The sequence below is a fragment of the Accipiter gentilis genome, chromosome 18 (genome assembly GCF_929443795.1).
Source record: "Accipiter gentilis chromosome 18, bAccGen1.1, whole genome shotgun sequence".
NCBI lineage: Eukaryota > Metazoa > Chordata > Aves > Accipitriformes > Accipitridae > Astur > Astur gentilis.
This window is the reverse complement of record NC_064897.1, coordinates 25,240,939-25,255,550: the sequence shown is the minus strand read 5'-3', so window position 1 is coordinate 25,255,550 and position 14,612 is coordinate 25,240,939. Positions and strand designations below refer to the sequence as shown.

General features: G+C 41.6%; 1 protein-coding gene across 3 annotated transcripts in view; it reads left to right on the top strand.

The window, feature by feature from the left end:
• LARGE1 (LARGE xylosyl- and glucuronyltransferase 1) overlaps positions 1–14,612 on the top strand; it is a 291,152-nt gene that overhangs the window by 236,816 nt on the left and 39,724 nt on the right. For all 3 annotated transcript variants that reach the window (XR_007508668.1, XR_007508669.1, XM_049821626.1), the window contains exons 9-10: positions 566–691; positions 10,935–11,090. Coding sequence is in view for 1 of the 3 variants with exons in the window: in XM_049821626.1 (XP_049677583.1) it covers positions 566–691; positions 10,935–11,090 (282 nt within the window). In the remaining 2 variants the exon portion in view is untranslated. The remainder of the gene's footprint in view (positions 1–565; positions 692–10,934; positions 11,091–14,612) is intronic.

The window sequence follows — 14,612 nt, the reverse complement described above, 5'->3', positions numbered from 1 at the left end:
AACTTACTTCTCCAACTGGATGGCAGCATAGAGGCAGAACACGTTCTGTCCATCGTGGTGTAGGCTGTTCTGCAGATCTGTCCTACATGCCCTTTCCATGAAATACCTGGAATACTTGTTGCAACAATAAAGCGCTAGCTAAAATCCCACATAGTAATTCACCTTGAAACAGTACATCTGCCAGGATCACTTTCATCCCCTTTATTGAAAAGTGAAGCAGTACTTAACTAACAGCAGGCAGTTTGTCATTTTCTGCGTATTACTCTCCCTGGTGACTAGAAGAGGAACCACATCTCTTGCCAGCAGCACAAGATACATGTTTTGAAAACTTTGCTGGAGTCCATTAGCTCTGTGTTCCTCTTGTTCAGATCTACACATCACCCCTCCGATTGATAGCACCCTCTGTAGAAACAGAATTACAAAGCAAGGTTTGCAGAGTTCAGCTCACGCAACCATTTGCATTTCTACCTGTGAGGGGGAGAAGGACAGTCAGCTCAGAGAGGGGTTGAGACCACCTCACTGTAGAAACAAGGTACCCAACTGTTTCTCTGGTTTTGTCTGCTAGGATATCTTCAATGCAGTCATCAAACAAAATCCCTTCCTTGTCTACCAGCTCCCATGTTTCTGGAATGTGCAGCTGTCTGATCACACCCGTTCCGAGCAGTGCTACAGAGATGTGTCTGACCTGAAGGTATGTTTCACAGGAGGTTGGATGGGGGGGTATCCTTTGGGACAGAGTATGCAGGACTCCACTGTAACAGAAAGATGAAGTCAGGACGCAGGAAACCGACACATACAATTTATGAGGACACCCATAATTTTTGCCATGGAAAAAAAGGCTGAGTAGAAACACATTAATTTAATAAAATGAAGTTTTAGTATCAGTTTAATAGCACATTTTTCACTATTGTCAAGTAGAACATAAAAGCAGGATGAATTTGAACATATATGGGTAAATTATCATCAGTTGTGCTGTGGTCATTTTGAAAGGCCAGACTCAAATTTAGCATGCAGAGAGTTCAGAATTGAAGCTGATTGAGCTTCTACCAGGTGTAGAATAAGACTGGCTGGCTAAACAGCAGTAGATTCCATCAGAGCAGACTAGTGGCATCAGTAGTAAATATAGGTAGGTTTTGGCAGTTCATTTTAATATTCAGTTAATGTTCATATACTTAATTTATGTTTTGAGAATGCTTTAGTAAATGAGGTTTAGGAAAAAAAAAAAAAAAATAAAAACACAGAACCATAGAAGAGGTTGCAAGGGACCTCTGGAGACCATCCAAACCCCACTCAAAGCAGGACCAACTTAGATCAGGTTGCTCACCGCCTTGTGTAGTTGAGTGTGAAGTCTCCAAAGACTGAGATTCCACAACCTCCCTGGCCCCCTGTTCCAGAGCTTGACCACCCTCATGGTGCAGTGTATTTCCTAAATCTAACCAAATTTTCCCTTGTAGCAATTTGTAGAGTAACAGCAGGAGTGTTCAATATGAACACCAGATACTGGATGAATATAGAAAATCAATCATCACCCTCAACACAGCGATTCCAAAAGCTGCACCTCCCAAAATATCTACTACACAGGTTAACCGACCTGTCAAAGCTGGCCAGTATTGCTTGAATTTCATACATAAAAGTATTCACAACCAACTGTTCAAGTGTGGTCCATAGAAGACAGCTTTTCAAGTTAGATCTGTATACACAGATCAGTACACTGATCACTGAACATTTCATGATAGATGTTTGTAGGGCAGGATCAAGGCAGGGACTTAAAACCATCATGGTTTTATGCCTTGTAACAAAGTGCTGGTAGAGATTTTAGTTCTGTACTCGCGTTGAGAATCATGTATGACAGCAATTGCAAGGCCTGAAACAAAAGGAGAGATGTAGTAGCAGGGAAAGTGTTTTTTAAAAGAAGAATTTTAGAAAAATACACCTCCTACCTGGGAGATATCACAATATTTTTCTGTGAATTAGAGGCTGACGTTAATTCATATAATCCACCAAGACAGTCACATTGGATTCAGCACAAGGTTAAGACACATACATTTACATGAGAATAAGCTATTGAAGCTAATAACTGAGGATCTAGGGCTTGGTTCAATTGCCTAAACACAGTTGAGTCACCATAGATACTCTCAGATATCCATATGGGACTGGCAGATACAACACAGACCTAGAAGAGACGATACTCTTTTGGCAAAGCAGCTGATGGGCAGGCAGGATAACCCTAAGGTGCTTTCAGTGTTGCTATACATCTGTATTTAGACAGCTGAACTGTGATCCCCGTGAGTGGTTTTGGAGACTGGTTAAGCTTACCTCAGAGGAGACACTGACAACTAATCAAGCAAATCAGTCTTTAGGCTCCAATGAGTGTGTTGACTAATCTGCTTCAGTTGTGGGACATCTAGCTCATATGTAACACCTACAAGTAAGCGTTTAATAGAAGTATCTTAAAAATAAATTGAATCCTTTCTTCATTGTCAATTAACAAATTTATGTTTACAAGTGTAACTTAGGCTTGGTTGTTTATTACCCTATATTGCATCACACTGTCAGTTCCATTACAGCATAGGCAATGAAGTCTAAGATGCGTAATATCCTCCACTGGCTTTCTGGTCTGAGGTATTTAACTCAACAAGGGGTGCAGACACATAAGCAATTTCTTCAGCTGAACTGGATTTATTCACACTGCTAAAATTATCCCCTAAATACTGAATCGAGGCTGAAATTCTTTGCTGTGGAAGAGAGGCCAGAGCTTTATCTAGTGCACATAAGCCCCCTGGTTTCAGTAAAGCTCTTCCCACATTCAGCAGTTAAAGAACTGGCCCTCAGGCAGCATTGTTAAAATTCTTCACACAATTAAAAAAAAAGCATAAACCAATTAAAGTTGTGAATTTGCATTATGAAAATTAGCAAAATTCTAGTTCTGAAAAGAAACGGGCTGGTTTGGTATGTGGTCCTCAAAAAAAGCAACAAATGTCGTTAGCCCAAGTTAGAAAATATACTCTTAAAAATCACCAAAGTTAGTCAGTTCCATGGCATTTAATATAAATGGTATGACACAACATATTTGGCACATCCTGTATTTCATGGTAAGACTGAAATAAGAAACAAGGTAAAAGAAACCTCCAGGGTAAGAGGGAGAGAAAGACAGATTGTGAAGTTTGTACTGGAGGATTAAGAAGGATAGCGTAGGAAAGAAGGAAATGCAGGGACAGATTTAAATTCCAAGGTAAAGCTGGCCCAGTCAAGTATTCCTCAGTCAAATCAGACTGCATTCCTCATGTCAGATGGAAAAGGCACTGATTTAATTCCACCTGGCCTCAAAGTCCATGGGACTTGATCTGTCATCTCTTGCACACAACATTGTGTCAAATAAACTTGGCCCCTCAGGGCTGGCTGCTGTTCAAGTGTGTGTGTGTATACATACATGCATGCACAATTCTTTGCTGCTTTGTTCACATTTGTGCAAACATAGGATGACCAGCATACTTTTTGCAGGCCTGTGGAGCACTTGAATATTTCATACTGCCTGAAGAGGATTCTAATCACTTTTTTCTCTTTAGACTCCTCATTAAGTTCCATCCCTATCCATTTTATTGAATTTCTTTGTGTGTGTGTGTGCTGTCTTATGTTAGAGAAGGTCAGATGTTTGACTACTGCTGAACTCTACTTCCTTGCTGCAGCTGAGCAGCATGTACAAATTTGGAAGGACTTGCATATGGAGATCTTTCAGAAAAGGCCTAAGAAGGATAGAAATATTTATAACCAAGTTCTGCATTGTTAGTGACCACTAGTTTTATATCCATCTAAAGTAACATCAAAATAAGACTACTTTATTATTTTTATTCATCTAAAAGCTTACTTACCTCCTGTGTCTTATTATATAGTGCTAAAGGCCACACCGTACACAACTAGACTGAAGTCTGTGGGCTTTGTTCTGCTGTCCATGGTGTATGGAACAAAAATTTACATAAACAATTACACTTGCGGATATCTTTCTTTCCCCACCCTGAAGGTACCTGTATTAAGGATGCATCAGTCAAGAATGTCTTGAAATAAACAATTTTAATAGAAAACAAAGAGTGGGCTAAGAGGAAGCAGGTGCCCTTTAGTTCTTTTTGCCAAGCAAGCCAACTGTAGCCTCCAAAGGCCAGAGGTGTTTATTTTTACATGGCATTTGTTACACCTTGGAGAAATGCTCAGGAGTTGTTATTGAAGACCGGCTAGAAGATGGGGAAGTGCTAATAGTCATTCTGTGTAGGCATCCACTGTCTATCTTGCTTATCTCAGCTCTTCACGTGGTCCCCGGTAGCCCACACTGTCGATGGGCAAGCGTGTGCTGTAGGACCATGGCTTGCTGGGCTTCGCAGCCCCTGGGGATCTGCCTGGAGCTCAGGTTCATTTACGCATTACTTTTGCTGGGTCGGGCCCTGTGTTTGCTTTCCTTTTTGGTTAATAGTTTCTTCCTGTCTGTAAGGAAATCTCAATTACTATGATTTGGCACAAACCAAATGGCAAGAAAAATCCTATGAAAGAAGGTAATGAATTGTGATGCCTCTGACAATGAATCATGACCTCATTGAATGAGTCAGTCATGAAGAGAAGCCTGGTTGTCAAGGATACATCTGCTGTTTACACACAGAGAATCTGGTAATTTACAATCACAAAAATCAGATGCTGGACTCTTCAATGGGAATGTATCAAATTATTAGAATTTACCCACCCCCCCAAAAAAGCAAATGCTTTAAAACCTGTTGATGACTTTTCAAACTGGTTTTGAACACAGCTGATACTAAATTAGCAGGTAGATAATTAACCTCATAAATTCCCCATTCTGAAATTGTGTTATATGATTTACTATGTCCTCCCTAGGAATGTCCTCCACACCAGGATGGCTTTGTGAGATTGCTTACAAAAGTTTGAACAGCTTCTTGTCCCTAACCCAAATACATCATTTCAGATCTGCCTCGAACACGACCTATTGCACCTCGTTCTGTCGCAGTCCCTGAGTCACCCCATGCCGGCCAAGCACTTCAGCACTGATCTGCAGCAGTTCTGGCATTCTGCTGCCTTGCACCTTTTAATGCCAACCCAGAAAGAGCTACACTGAGAGGAGTAAGGGCTCAAGAGGGCTAAACATAGCCCTCCTGTCGTGGTTTCAGCCCAGAAAGTAACAAAGCACCAGGCAGCCGCTCACTCACTCCTCCCTCTCCCCACTGGGATGAGGAGAAAATATAAAGAAAAGCTCATGGGTCAAGATGAGGACAGGCAGGGATCACTCACCACTTACGGTCACAGGCAAGAGACAGGCTCAACTTGGGGAAGAAACAAAATCAATTTAATTTACTAACAATCAATCAAAAAAGGATAATGAGAAGTAAAACCAAACCTTAGCACACCTTCCCCCCAGCCCTCCCTCCCTCCCATCTCAGCCCCACTCCCGGTTCTCTCCACCTCCTCCCACCAACAGCACAGGGGAATGGGATCCGCTCATCCCACCTCGTCTCTGCCGCTCCTTCCTCCTCAGGGGGAGGAGGACTCCGCACTCGGGCCCTACTCTGCCGGGGGGTCCCTCCTGCAGGAGACGGCCCTTCACCAACTGCTCCAGCGTGGGTCCTTCCCACAGGCACCTCCTCCAGTGGCCCTCCTTCTGCCCTCCTTCTTCACTGACCTTGGTACCCACAGAGGGGTTCCTCTCACATCCCAATCTCCCTACTCCCTGCAGGTTTTCCCTCTTAAATCTGTTCTCCCACAGGTGTTACCACTGTCACTGATGGGCTCGGCCTGGGCCAGCTGCGGGTCCGAGTTGGAGCCAGGGAAGCTTCCAGCAGCTTCTCCCAGGAGCCATCCCCACAGTCCTCCCCTGCTACCAAAACCCCGCCGCACAAACCCAAATCACCTCCTTTGAATTGAACATCGGAGTCAGGAAGGTGCTTCTGCTCTGCCAAAAAACGAGCACTGTGGTATTACAGAGGTGGTTTTAGGGCTGATTTTGGAGGCAGGAGGCCTCTCGGTAAACATTGGTACAGGAGTGGAAGGGAGAGCTGCAAATCCTTTTGAGGAAAAATTGAGAACTTTGAAAAGTACAAGGTGGGGACAGTCTGTCAGCTTACTGCCATACGGCATAGGCAGTAAACGGGGGAGTAAAGTAATCCCCGGGACCACGGGGACCAAATGGGGCAGGGCAGGATTTGTTTCCCACACCCAAAAGCAGTGCCTGGACCTCTGGGTTGCTGGCTACTCCAATGTGAGTCTCTTCCACTTATGTAGTTCAGAAATAACACTCTGAAACCTCCCTGATGACATTTCTGTGAAGTATTTGATCCTTTCTGAGGAAATTGGTTCTTTTATTAAACCATTCATTTCTGATAAAACACAGTTTAAAAATAAAGTTTCCAGACATTTCTAATCAAGGCATAAGTTACACATGTGGTGCTTGTTTGCAGTGTGACTTGGGGCATATTTAAACTTTTCAATAATATGTGCCTGAAAAAAGCTTATTGAGGTGGCATTAAAGTGGCATATATAGGTGACTTTACTGTGCAGATTTGCTGAATGTTTAACTCCTGTTGATTTCAGTGGAAACTGTCTGGTTGCACTAGACAAGGAGTCTAGTTTTTAAGCAGGAAAGCTCCCCGTCTACAAAATAACTACTTTTACTGATTTACCTAAATTGTAAAGTGCTCATGGGCTTGATTAAGAATATCTGTGCAGTGCTTTGCAAAATTAAACTTCTGTAGCCTTAAATTCAAGCTTAATTTAGTTTTACTTTTTACCCCTTCAGCCAGGAAAGTAGTTACATAGGTATACAGGATATCCTGTATTATCTGATTTCATAAGGGCTGAAGCAGAGTGAGAAATTATCAAGATGTGTCTTTGGGTAAAAAGTGTAAGAGATTGTGGTTAAGGAAACATTTGGCCAAATACTTCCTTTGGAGAGAGAAGATGCTTCAGGGGAAAAGCGGATAAGGGTATCTATAGAAATAATGTTGTGTTGAAGCTTATCGTTTAGTGGTTTGAACATCAGTTTCAAAGTATTGAATCTCTCCAGAGAGGACAATGCAGCTGGTAACCTAAGGAGGTGTGCTTGGATTTTTGTTTGCAGTGTATTTCCATGCAGATAACTGACGTTAGAGCCTCTCTTACACTCCATCAGCATATAACATCCTCTGTTACCTTCCAGCTCAGATCCCACTGCTGGGCTATGAGGCTCCAACTGTCTCATCATTTGAGTGCTTTGGGTCAGAACCTGGTGAATAAATGGGAACCATTGGTGCAGTTAGCCTTTTTCACTAGGTCACAAGTGTATGGAAGTATTCCAGGAGGCTGGCTGAGCGTAATCAGTGAGTGGCAACAGTTGCTGATTAACTAGGATGGTATTAACAGAAATGTAGATAGCGCCAAGTTGCTTAATGACGACTAACCAAGTGTTAAATAGATGTGGAATTTTAAGTTCTGATCTTTCAGTGCTTAAATTGCTAAATGAAGATTAAGGACCGTGTTTTTCTTAGTTCTCAGAAGGCCTTGATCAAGAGTGGAAGGATCCGTGGGACAGCCTGAAGGCTAGCACTGTTCCTGAGGTGTCCACCCAGATAATGGCACTGGAATTCTATATGTTCTAGCTGCAGTTTCCTCTGTAAGCCAACAGAGCTTTGGAATAGCTTAGAAACTAAGAGGCAATATAGAAGAATAAATAAACACAGTATTATGGTGCTATTCAGTCTTGGAAAGGGGATGTTGTAGTAATGAGATTTTTAGTTTCTGAATTCACCTTCTTTTTTTAATGTTGAGATAACACTTGCTTCGTCTACAAATAAAGTGGATTCTAAGTTTGACTTTTTTTTTTTCTTGTGATTTCCCTGTAGTCCCTTTCCAACTGATTATTTTTTTCTCCAATCAATTCACTGTTGCCCACAATAAAGTTTCTAATGTAATGGCCATAGCTTACCTGTGCAGCCCGTTGTCTTCATCATGTGCCTCACTGAAGCCTGTGACAGGCTGTGTATGCAAGGATGTCTTGGCCTGTCTTCAGCCAACTTCTGCTGTAGCTGATGGTGCAATAGACCAAATCTGACAGCTACAGTCAGAACTGGAGGTGAATTTGTGGGCTGACAGCGAAAGAATATGGTCTTTGGATGTAGTGTTGTATGTCAATGGTTAAGCGTTGCTTTTTGACACCTGCTGTTCTTTTTTATGCTTTCATATATGACATAATATTTATCTAATCAACTTACATTTGAAAAGCAGCCTGCTTTTTCGCTAGACCTGTTTTGTGCTTTTTCTACCTCAGGTCATCCAGATGGTTGCATAGTTCCTTGATGTTCTTTAGCTGCATTGGCGTGTGCTGTCTTTCTTGATTAAAAAATCAGCTTTTCTGGATAGTCATCAGCTCCATTCAGCTTTCTTCAGTTCACTCCAGGCTCCCCTGACATCTGTACACATGCAGCATCCTGACACGTTTCAAATCTGATCAGATCCGAACCACCAGCTAGGCCCTTGACACTTACCAGCTTTTACACACACAACAGATTTTGAAGCACAGCAGCAAAGAGCCTCTGCGCTGACAACAGCAGTTGTCTGCCTTTGACACAACTGGGTAGAGGCATCAACACCAGTACTTGGCTGTGATGTGACATAGTGTATGTTGATGGGAAATTCCTGCAGCGCCGGGGAGCCTGTCCCATAACAGTTCCTGAGTTTATCACCATTAGCCATTTCTGTGCTCATGGTCCTGAGGGTGAGTGGTCAGAGTGCTCAGCAGGGGGATAGGATGCTCACGAAGACATCCAAAAGGAAACTCACGTCAAGTGTAGGAGTAGTATGGAGAATGCGCAGGTTCTTCTTAGCAAGTATTTTTGGTCCCAGTTGCCAGCTTCTCAGCTTTCTTTCATCCAGTCTTAAATAAATGCAGGTTACCAGCAGACAGTTTCCATTCTATGCCTGCTTGTAAAAATGCATACTACTACCCTGTAAAACTGTTAAGCAGCCCTTTAGAAGCCCTGGGCTTCTGTTATGTGTGCCTGTTTCCCTCAGGTAGGATTCAATCGTTGAGATTTTTTGCATGCATTTAATGCCTTTTGCTGCAGTTAACTGCAGTGGATGAAATATGTCAAGTTCTTTTCAAAGAAAGGAGATTTTGAAGATCCATTTTTCAGTGGAGGAAATCTGTCATCTTAAGTTTATGTCCTAACCTACCTAAAGCTCCTTTTGTTTCTGTGGTGTTCCGTATTTTCAGCACGCATTGCAGCAAGATGTTATTGCACAGTTAAGCTACACTTCTGAACATATGGACAAATGTAAAACCAGCAAAGAATGTAGCATTACCTGGGAAAAATATCTACACCGATATCTACAGTTTTGTCCAAATAATGTCCCAGATTTATGTAGGGCATAGATGAATCATGATCTTCATTTAAAGAGTTCCTATAACTGGAAAAAGTGATTTGCCAGTGAATTTCTGAAATTATCTTTTTTTCCTTACAATTGCTTTTCTGTAACTGCATGTATGGTTTTCTGACATCCTACTAACCTCAGCAGTGAAATCCCTGGAAGGGATAAAGCTTTCCCTATCAGAAGGTATTTTCATTGTTGTTAGGTATGTACAAGAGTGCCATAACTTTTATGGCAGTATAAATACTCAGTGGAGAGACTATGTTGTTTGCTGAAGTTAGCACAGGAAGAATTCAGGCTACGTCCTGCTCTTTCGTCCTCCGGTCCTCTGATTCGGCAACAGCGTGATTTCAGAGGGCTCCCTGTTCCCGTGGAGTTGCGTTGCTGACACGGAGGGAACTGTGTTCATCTGCTGTGGGCTGCTTCTGTTCTACGTGCTGCGCTTCAGCGCTGTGCGTTCCCTCCCACAAATGCAATGTTCAGAGCGAAGCTTACCGCGCGGCCGGCTCGGCAGCTGGCGTTGCAGCTCTGTGGCTGCGTGTGAGTGACACGGTGCCTTCATGCAATTAACTTAATGGATTCAGAGAACCTCTGGAACTCCTAGCTTGGAAGTATTCCCAAGGGAGACTTTTTTTTTAATCTCTTTAGAAGTCACAGGAATAAAACTGAATACAAAGCATTTGGTGGTTTTTTTCTTAGGCCTAAAATATAGCCTCTATAAAATGAAATCATTCCTGCACGCCACTTTTGGCTCCCTCTTAGTTTTTCCTTAGGGCCTCATTCTCATTCGCACTGGCAGCAGTGCAAAGTTCCCTTGAAGTAAATGAGAATCAGGCCCTTTATGTCAACATTAGAGTTAAATCTAGGCCACTGTGAGAGTCATCTCCCATTAGCAGAGGCTAAATACCTGCTAGAAATTGGAATTCAAAGGGTGAAGCATTGTACTGCATCACTGTGTTGTGTAATGCAACTGAGATCAGTCTTGTTTAAATGAAGCAATGGCGAAAAGGAAGACAGATTAAATTCAGTCCTTTTTGAAGGGTGTAAATGGGTATAGGAATTAATTTCAAGCTTTTTCTTCTCAATACCTAACCAGAGAAGAGTCTGCCTGGCTTGCAACAGTGAATCAATTTCATTAGCTGAAACAGTCATGTGGAAATCTGAGATTAATGTTTAATACCTACATCCCTGTGTCCCTTGTCCTGCCACCTTCTTCAACAGGGTCCATAACCTATCGGCTCCGTGATTAGAGTTGTGGCAGCATTTATGAGGTGCTGTATCACAAACTAGAGCAGCACCCTAACTCAAATGTGCAGGTAATCTTATGGAGGAGCTTCAAAGCACATAATCTGTGGAGTGTGCGGTTACTTGTGAAAGATATGGTGAAGCCTTCCTGATAAAATACAGAAGGAAGTCTGTGTGGTTCGGGGGTTGGGTTTTTTTGTTTTTAAGAGGACAGTGAACTGAACACAGATAAAAAGAGCAGATAAAGCAAATCTGTATTCTAACAGCAGGATGTTTTCTCTTTTTTTCCCACTGAGGTGATTCACTGGAACTCACCAAAGAAGCTGCGAGTGAAAAACAAGCACGTGGAGTTTTTCCGCAATCTCTACCTGACATTCCTGGAATATGATGGGAATTTGCTGAGACGGGAACTCTTTGGCTGCCCCAGTGAGGCAGACATTAACAGTGAAAATGTAAGTGGGATGTCTAGGGCTTGACTATTTAAAGGGTGGTTCATACAAGGCACAGGCTATGTGAAGACTTGGAGAGTTGGTGGTGCGGGTATTGTGGTGCAGAGCGACTCAGGAGAATTGAGGTGCTCAGATTCCAGGAGTGATGCTGTGCAAGTCATTTAATCTCTCTGTGCCTCGGTTCTTCCCCTGTAAAACTGTCATATTAATCCTGCCTTTCCCCTGTTTTTTGTTGCTTTATTTTGTCTACCTTGCCTTTTAAAAATCCCTAACAAAGGTAACATCACAAACTGAAAATGAGGATTTGGGCTGTTCATTCCATTCAGCAATTTTACAAATCTCACCCTTAGACCTAAAAGTTTCCAGGGGGAGGGCTTGTTTCTTGCTGTGTGTTTGTTCAGCATACAGTGATGTCAATTTTGGCTGTTAGATACTAATGCACAAATAATGAAGAACAAAGGAAAATATCAAGACTGCTGGATTTAGGTCTACGAGTTTTTTGCCGTGCTGCAAACTATAGAATGAGTTAATCCTTCAAGGTACATGTAGGCTGTGAGACTGCAAGTTTTTTCTGCACTGCCCCTAACCAAACACAGCAGCATTTATGAGTATCTGCATAAAATCTGCAATCAGAACCTTTCAGACAAAGCAATTCCTTTGAAAATAGTTGAAATCAAGGGTGTTTACATACAGATGTTCTTATGTGTGTGTATGCCTTAGTATATATAGTTCCAATGTAAAAAACTGTTAACTGAAACGTTAATACACGGATATATCTGAACTCCTTGTGTATAATGTGGTCTCTGGAGATTTCTAGACCAAGTACCAGTTTTGGCTACATAGGCTGAAAGGAAAAAAAAAGGAACCTGTAACATTTTATGTTATCTTCAAGAAAAAAAATATTTCTAAAATATACAACATTCTCTATATAAAAATCAATAAAGCAAAGCTAGTATCATGTACACATTAGCAGTTAAGAAGTAATTGGCAATCAATAGCATCATTGAGGCTTGTAGTGTTTCCATTTAGTCTGTGGATAAAATGACCACAGGAGATGCCATTCCCAATTTTTTAACTATGCACTCAGAGATTGCATAGATATATTTTAGCCCAAGACATGGCTTCCCAGATACCTATTCGACCATCCCACTGTCCTCTGAAAGGAGTGGGGAATGATGAGAAACTGGGAGATAAACATTAACTGGGAGAGTTTGAAGCAGGGGAGTGAGGGGGGGAGAGGGAAAGAAAGCGAGCCCGCGGTGAGAGCAAAAGCACATGGAGAAAGAAAATCCTCTGCAAAAGTGAGAGGCTTTTAGACAGTCAAGTGAACTGAATGTGATAAAAGACCACTAAGAGTCTGACAGACAGAGACATCAAGATAAAATAGAGTAGAGGGTAGGATAGGAAGAGAAAAGGTGAGTGAGACATTTAAAAAAAAAACGCAACAGAACAAAACACACCTTCGTCACGCTTTAAGAATGCAGGTTAAAATTATACTGAATTCACAGTATGTTGTGTGGGTTCGAAGAGCATGAATGAAGTCACAGACTTGTTGCTATATTTTCCAGAGCTCTGTACATCCTTAATAAACAGATTTATTCCAAATGACAAGTTGCTGGGGAGCAGTGCACAGTGAATGCAAGTTCTTGCTGACGAAAATGGCAGTCCTGAAAGTTTAAAATGGCTCATTTTATTGAACTTGTATCTAGTTGACAGACACTGGAAATGACTAACTGTTCAAGCCTGTTTCTTATTCAAGACAAGTAGAACACAATATGGTATATGGTATGGCTTGTGTCTGAAAAAGAAATGTAACTCATTCTTCCATTTATAAATAAAAAAAAAAAAAGAGATACTGAAAAGAATGAGCTAGACATACAAAAATACATGAGTCCTAACTTGCCAAGAGACACCAAAAAGCTAACAGCCTTCTATCAAAACAGATAGAGAAAAAAATCTAACTTCAGATAGCTTAAGAGTAGTCACTTAGGAGGAGACATTGGTTTTTATTAGTTACCCTTGATGTAAGCTCCCCTCTAAACTTGACTATGTCCTTTTTATTGTAGAATACAAAATGCAAGTTTCAGCTTTGAGGTTATGAGACCCAAAGAATAGGATTATCATGAAAACCACTCTTTTCTCACTCTGTCTGCTGTGGCACATACAGTGTCACAGGTGTCCTATTAAAACACCGTACATTCCCGTGATCTATTGCAGGATAATCTTCAGAAGCAGAGCATCTTGTAAGGTGAGCTTGTAAGGAACCACTGTTTGTCATTCCTCCCAGTACAAGAACTAGGGGGGCGTGAAGTGGAAATAGCAAGTAGCAGGTTCAAAACAAAGATAGACATTTCACCCACGACATAATGAAGCTTTGAGCAGGAGGTAATGTTGCTAAAAATATACATATGCTCAAAAGTGACTCTTCGTGGAAAGAAAATCAATCAGGAGCTGTTAAGCTTTGGTGCAGAAAGTCCTTGAACCACAAGTTCAGGACTGGGGGAGCATTGTGAGAAAGCATCGCTGTACACTCACCCTGCTTTTACACTGCTCTCGGCAGCCAGCTCACAGCTGGAGACAAGATGCTGGGTGAGATGGACGTTTAGTGCAATAAGATGCAGCCGTACATTTCCATTAGGATTCCTAAGCACATATGTTACATAAAAGGCTATAATTTCTGCAAAGTCAAGTATGTATAAAGTAGGAATTGCTATTTGATTTATCTTAATACCTATTATTTTTCCTTTCTTCTCTGAATTGAGACTAGCAGCCCCAAAACACAAATGGGCTTTATTATGCTAGGCATTGTATATGGGTAAAAGGTGCTCCTTCAGCTGCCTGTGCTTCTCTCCACTGTGGACCAGTGGACAAAATGTTAGAATAGCTCTGCTGGTTTTATAGTCAGCGAGAATTACTTAAGCAGTAAATGCACTGAGCCCTGTTGTGGAAGAAGCAGTGGCTTGGTGTGAGTCTGTCACTCACTGGCTGGCTGTATCAGAATCTACTTTTAAGGTCTTGTTCCAATAAACCTGTAATTAAGAAATATCATTTTTAATGCAAATATCTGTAAAACGTGAAAAGGAAGTCTGGCAGTGGGTACCGTTCGGCTGCTTCTGTTACTTCAAGGCCCCTTCACACTTCTCATCAGTACGGAGATGGCCATAAAATGAATGTAAATTACATATCTTCCCATTTTGAGGACTCTTTACAGTGCCAGAAAGGTGTAAAGGGGCATTAGTTTAAAAGGTAATCAGACCTTATATTAATCTCTCTTTTCCTCTATGTTATGTGTGCGCATGCATGTGTGCTTAAATACATACATCTATACGCATGTGGAAGGTTTAGTACTTTTCTTTTTTTAATGTTTGACACAGAAGTATAATACCACTGACTGAATTTTAAGAGATCTAAAGGCAGTCTTTGGATCTTAGACTGCATAGTCCTGATCTAGTCAGTTGTTGATCTTCAGCTGAACGAAACAGCACTGTTATTAGGTTCCAGAATGTTACAAATGGGAATGAACAG